The sequence below is a fragment of the Tupaia chinensis genome, unplaced genomic scaffold (assembly GCF_000334495.1).
Source record: "Tupaia chinensis unplaced genomic scaffold, TupChi_1.0 Scaffold144276_1, whole genome shotgun sequence".
NCBI lineage: Eukaryota > Metazoa > Chordata > Mammalia > Scandentia > Tupaiidae > Tupaia > Tupaia belangeri.
Window position 1 is genome coordinate 3,091,001 of NW_006204133.1, and position 6,570 is coordinate 3,097,570.

The 6,570-nt window shown below is 43.5% G+C and overlaps 1 protein-coding gene across 1 annotated transcript in view; it reads left to right on the forward strand.

Moving 5' to 3' along the window:
- Positions 1–5,294: 5,294 nt before the first annotated feature.
- LOC102472695 (G2/mitotic-specific cyclin-B3-like) overlaps positions 5,295–6,570 on the forward strand; it is a 4,952-nt gene continuing 3,676 nt past the window's right edge. Inside the window, 2 exon segments of the mRNA XM_027767547.1 lie at positions 5,295–5,315; positions 6,098–6,308. Coding sequence (XP_027623348.1) covers positions 5,295–5,315; positions 6,098–6,308 — 232 coding nt within the window.

Here is a 6,570-nt window from a genome sequence, read left to right on the forward strand (position 1 = left end):
ACGCGTACATCCACCTGCTGCCTTACAGGCCGACTAGAGGGGCCTCTTCCGGGCCCATCCGCGCCGCGCAGGCGCATGCCCACGCAGCCGCTGGACGCCTGGTCCGAGCGTCCCGTCTCCTAGTAACCGGCCCCGAGGCCCCTCTTTCGAGTCTCATTTCTTCTTCCCCGCTTGCCTCTGTAGCACCTGGATGGAACGCGCATGCGCAGGATTGCTTCTCGCCTCCCCGCTTTTCCCCAGCTCTGGACCACCTGCTTGCTTGGCGGCTGTGGTTTTCTCTTCCTTTGCCAAGGGATTGGGAGAAATTTTGGAGCTGTGCAGTGAACCGGTTACTCCCCACAACTGCTCTTGGATGCAGCCCTTGCCGCAGCTGGCGGTCCAGTTTGAAGGAGCCCCCGGAGTGGGTCCTCCTGCTTTCGCCTTCGGTCCTGGTGAGCGCCGGCAGCTTGCAGTGTGGGGAGCCGCTGGGCTCTGGGCTTCCGTCAGCCCTGCACGACGGAGTCAGGGTTGAATCGAGGAAGTGCAGAGTTATTAGCAACGAAAGCCCCCGATTCCTGGCCGGCATTCCGTCGCCACCATGCCAGCCCTTCTTAAAGTCTCCTTTCCAGAAAAACGTGATTATCAACAAAAAAGGAAAGGTTTTACAACCTCTCTTGATACTTAATACTGTATTGATTGTTTTCCTGTTTAATAACCATTTAAACTTGTCTTCTGTCAATTAGGAGTCTTCAGACTGGGGAGCCCTCGTTTAATTAAACCTGATGTGATGTTTTGGCAATCCAAATACGTTAAAATCACGTTATCTTAAAGTGGTAAGCTCTTTACTGAAAAAGAATGAGCAGGGCATTATCCTGCCAATATTTTTGTAGCTCAGCTTGAAAAGAAACAGTGCCTTCTTAATATTTCTTAATATCTAATATGGCCCACACTTCTTAAATAACCTAAAACTTATTAACTATAATGCCATTTACTGCAAATGATACAGATACTGTTTTTATAGCAGTCTTCTGATCTTGATACAGAATAAGCCTCTGCATTTCTAAAGTAAACTCACTGTTGAGGAAATTAACAGTTCCTAGTTTTGCAGAGTGAATACTCTTTTTTTTTAAACAACATTTATCTTAGAACAAATGTCTTCATAAAAGCACTTTTAAATGTAAATGCCTCACTTGTCCTATCTTCTGATTTTAACATCATTAAGTGTGTCGTTACTTGTCTCATGTCTTGTAGTATTAATTTCAAATATCATATACTTTGTAAGTATACCTAGATACTAGAAAATTTAATAGAGTGTCTCTGTTACTTTAGATAAAAAGGCCAGAGGATCTAAGGAGTAATTATACCTGATCGATGAAAAGAGTAACAAAGAAGCATGGTCTCTCAAAGACCATCCTGAAAAATTATGTTAGGGGAACTCATGTATAATCTCATTTCCTCCTCAAATATTAAGATTATTTTGATTATATGAGTCTTGCTCGTTTCCGTAGCACATATACTAAAATTGGAACAGTAGAGAAGATCAACATTAAAAAAGGTAGTATTATCTGTTGAAATCAAATAAGTACTTTTTTTTTATAAGTTTTGCTGTAGTGTCCTTGTGTTCACCAGAGAGAGAAAGAGAATGTGAGAAATAACCCCCTAGGGGGGGATAGGCATTCCACAATCCCTTCTCCAGTCCTCTTGGGATTTTGGGCACACGCACTCAGTGTGTTTTTCAAGCCACGAGGTCCAGAACTTGAACCACAGAGTTGGCCATGTGGGATCCAGTGCCCCAACCTCCACACCTGCTGGCTCAAGAATGTACTATCTCCAGGACCAGCAGGTGGCATGGTGGTTGAGGTGCTGGACACTCCTACATGGCTGACCATGGTTCAAGTCCTGGACCTGGTAGCTTGCTTTTTCACTTTCCCTCTCTTTCTCTATCTTTCTCTCCCTGGTCAAATTAAAATAAAAGAATGAATAAATAAAATAAAATAAATCTTAAAAAAAAAAAAAAAGAATGTACTATCTTTTTTTTTGGAGAGGTTTTTGCTATAGGGCACGTGTGCTCGCCGGAAAGAGACAGAGAGATAGAAAGTGAGAAATCACCCACAATGGGGATGACCACACTGCAATCCCTTCTGCATTCTCCTCTTGGGATCTTGGACACACATGCACACATGCCCAGCATGAGTTTAAGCCACCGGGTCCAGGACTCGAATCACAGTTGACTACATGGGAGTTCAGCGACATAGCCATTACACTAACTACTGGTCCCAAGAATGTACTATCTTTAAAATTATCAGTTGGGTTGGAGACTTGAGTTGGTGAAGGAGTTATTAATATAACAAGAAGGAAAGTACTTCCTTTTCTCCTCTTTCCACAACTCCCAGCCACCTTATTCTCTCCGCACTCTGAAATGAATGTTCTCAATTAACTGAAATGACCAGATTCTGTTTGTTTTTCCTTCTTTGTGCTAAGGCCTGAAAATTCCAACCAATGAGCTAAGAGTTAACCTTGTTTATTTCATTTCCCTTTGGGATTCCTCTTCTGCACTGCTCATCGTCCAACATCTTAAAATCATTATTTCACGTGCCTTTTCAATTTTTTAAGATGCTTAAGGCATGAAGATAAATCTGACCAGAAGTTAAACACTGCATGGCCGACTGCCATTTGAATTCCAGTCCATTGGCTTGAAAAACATGCCAAGTGTGTGTGCCTGGACATCCCAAAGTCTTTTTTTTTTTTTTGAGAGGTTTTTGCTATAGGGCGCATGCGCTCGCCAGACAGACAGAGAGACAGAGAGACAGAAAGCAAGAAATCACCCCCCAGTGGGGATGGTCATGCCGCAATCCTTTCTCCTCCCTTCTCCTCTCAGGATCTTGGGCATGCACGCACATGCGCCTGGCTTGAGTTTTAAGCCACCGGGTTCAGGATGCGAACTGCGGTCGACTACGTGGGAGTCCAGCGACATAGCCATTACGCTAACTACTGGTTCCCCCAAAGTCTTGATAGGTTGGAGAAATAGACAAAGGAAGTGTATCCTATAAGTCTCTTGTACGTCTTTTTGTTTATGACTTTTCTCATTGAATAAAAATTTTTTATTAAGAGTAATCAGATTCATCTCTTGCCTCCTAATAATTTAAGCTTTTTAAGTCTTGTTCAAGAAATGCAATAGAAGGAAACATATGACAAATACAGCATCATATGTTTCCTTCTATTGCACTTAGAGTTCTACCATTCACATTCAGGTTTTCAATGTATTTGTGTTACATAAGCACATGATATAAGCCAAGAATCTTGCTTTACTTTTGACCACATAGTGAGCCAGTGTTCACAACACTGTCATAAACTCAATCCACTCTATCTCCTTTGCCTTACAGGCCATCTGTATCATATGTGAAGTTCTTGAACATACGTTGGTTCAAGTTGCAGCTCTGTCACATTTGATTGGTTATTTATTTGTTCCCATACCTATACAAGAATGTTTATGTTGAGCCAGCAGGTGGCATGGTGGTTAACATACTAGATAGCACATGGCCAGCTGGGAGGGTTGCAGCTTGAAAAACATAACCAGGGATCAGCAGTTAGTATAATGGCTATGTCACTGGACTCCCACATAGTTGACCGCGGTTCGCATCCCGGACCCGGTGGCTTAAAACTCATGCCGGGCGTGTGTGCATGCATGCCCAAGATCCCAAGAGGAGAATGGAGGAGAAGGGATTGCGGCATGGCCATCCCCCCGGGGGAGTGATTTCTCGCTTTCTATCTCTCTGTCTCTCTCTGTCTAGTGAGTGCATGCATCCTTTAGCAAAAACCTCTCTCAAAAAAAGAAAAAGCTATTGGTTTTGAAGAAGGCACCCTCTATCAAGGCAGCAACGTGCATAGAGAGACAGTTATCTTTAAATAAGAAGGCTACTGCTCGGGAGGGAGGTGTTCCAATTGAAGAAGTTGGCCTTGTATGAGAGCATCACTGATGTTGAAGAGTCTTTTTAAAGGATCCACTGGCCTTGCTGGAGTATCCCAATACTGAGAGAGAGACCCTCTTCAGTGAGCCATTGGGCTTGTGAGAGAACTCTGTAGTTGAAGAGAAGGTCATCCTGAAGGAATCCTCGGCCTTGCAGGAGAAGCCCAGCTTTGACAAGGAAACTCTCTTCCACAAGCCCTTGGCACTGCAGGAGAAGCCCATGGTTGAGGAGGCTACCCAGAAGGAACCCTTGGCCTTGCAGGAAAAACCCAGCATTGAGAAGGAAACCATCTTCAACAAGCTCTTGGCCTTGCAAGTTGAAGAGGACATGCTGAAAGAATCCTTGGCCTTGCAGGAAAAGCCCAACATTAAGAAAGAGACCTTCTTGGTGAGTTCCAACAGCTCAGGCTGTGGGAGAAGTGGTAGGGTTTATCCACTCGACTCCACAAAGGCTCTAGGCACACTGCGGCCCCATCAGGCACTCAGCACGCACCCTATCCACAGCCAAGACGCCCAAGAGGAAGGTCAGTTCAGCCAAGGGGGCAGCCAAGGAAGAACCCAAAAGGAGATTGGCAAGGTTATCAGCTAAACCTGCTTCTGCAAAAGTGGAGATGAAGCCAAAAAAGGCAGCAAGGAAGGATAAATCTTCAGACAAGAGAGTACAAACAAAAGGGAAAAGGGGAACAGAGGGGAAACAGGCTGAAGTGGCCAACCGAGACACTAAAGAGATTTACCTGCAGAAAATGGAGAAACTAAAAATGAGGAGAGCCCACCCTCTGATGAAGCAGGCAAGAAAGAAGTCAAGTCTGAGTAATACCATATACCATGTCTTATCAATGGTCCCTGTCTCCCTTGTACAATTCAGGGGAATATTTTTATCAACTATTTTGTAAATGCAAGTTTTTTTAGTAGCTCTAAAAACATTTTTAAGGAGGATAGAATCCCACCTCATTCCCACCTCATTTTTTAAGTGTAAATGCTTTTTTTTTTTTTAAAGAGGTGAAATCATTTACTGGTCATTTATTTTTTCCTGCAACTGGAAAATAGTGGGATATTGACTTATAGGAGGCTTTGACTCTCTTGCATGTCTGCTTAAAATTTCATAGGTGGGGACAGGTGGGTAGTTTTTATATTCTAAATACAAACCATGCTAAATGGCAGTTTGGAGTCACAGTCATGCACTTAATGTGTCTTGAATATTTTTAATTACTTCTACTATGTTTTTTTAGTAGTATTGTTCCCTAAAGAAAACCACTCTGAGTGTTGCTCTCCCTGTCAGAATTGTGTACACTCTGTAACATCTTTGGTCGTGGTAGTCCAGTTTTCCTAATAATTTTATCAATGTACTATGAAAGATTGGAAATTTGAAGTATGTAGTGTGTATAATACTAAATTGTGATTTGGTGGGACTTACATAACAGCTTTCAACATTTGAAGACAGTGGTTCTTGATATCCTCTTAAGGAAATTTCATCTACAAATTTGAAGCTGGAATGTCACTGGAATAACTTAAAAAGAATCACTATACTTGGCTTTTTAAATTTTTGGTACGTATGTTAAGAATTGGGTACAGGGACCAGCAGTTAGCGTAATGGCTATGTCACTCGACTCCCATGTAGTCGACCATGGTTCGAGTCCCAGACCCAGAGGCTTAAATTCACACCGGGCATGTGTGCGTGCGTGACCAAGATCCTGAGAGGAGATGGAGGAGAAGGGATTGTGGCGTGGCCATCCCCCCTGGGGGGGGGGTGTGATTTCTCACTTTCTGTCTCTCTGTCTCTCTCTGTCTGTCTGGTGACCACATGCACCCTATAGCAAAAACCTCTCCAAAGAAAAAAGAAAAAAAGAATTGGGTACAAATTGAAATGTCTGTACTGATCCTTGACAACCAATAAATCTCAATTACAAAAAAAAAAAAGAAGGAGACCTTCTTCAAGGAATACTTGGCCTTGCAGGAGAAGCCTAACATTTAGAAGGAGGCCATCTTCAAAGAACAGTTGGCCTTGCAAAGGAAGCCCAGCATTGAGGAGGAAATCCGCTTCAACAAACCCTTGACCTTCCAAGGGAGGTCCATATTTGAGGAGGCCATCCTGAAGGAATCCTTGACCTTGCAGAAAAAAAGCCCAACATTGAGAAGGAAACTTTTTTTAAGGAAAACTTAGCCTTGCAGGAGAGGCCCAGGAGTGAGAAGAAAACCCTCTTCAACAAGCCCTTGGCCTTGCAAGAGAGGTCCATAGTTGAGCAGGCCACACTGGAGGAACCCTTGGCCTTGGAGGAAAAGTCCAACATTGAGAAGGAACCGTTTTTCAAGGAACACTTAGCCTTACAGGAGAAGTCTAGCATTGAAAAGCAAATACTTTTTAGTAAGCCCTTGGCCTTTCAAGAGAAGTCCATAGTTGAGAACAGCCCTTCTTCAAGAGACAGACAGCTCCATGGCTCCTGTGATCTAGCCATTTGGGGAGAAAGGAAGATGTCCCACTGATAACTGGGCCTCCAGCATCCAAAACTCGTGTGATTGAACTTCCAAGTTTGAGAAGAAACTGATCATCCACCAGATGACTAGAAATCGCTGCAGGACCACAAGAAATATGGGGAAGCAGGAAAATACCTCTCCCACAAGGGAAA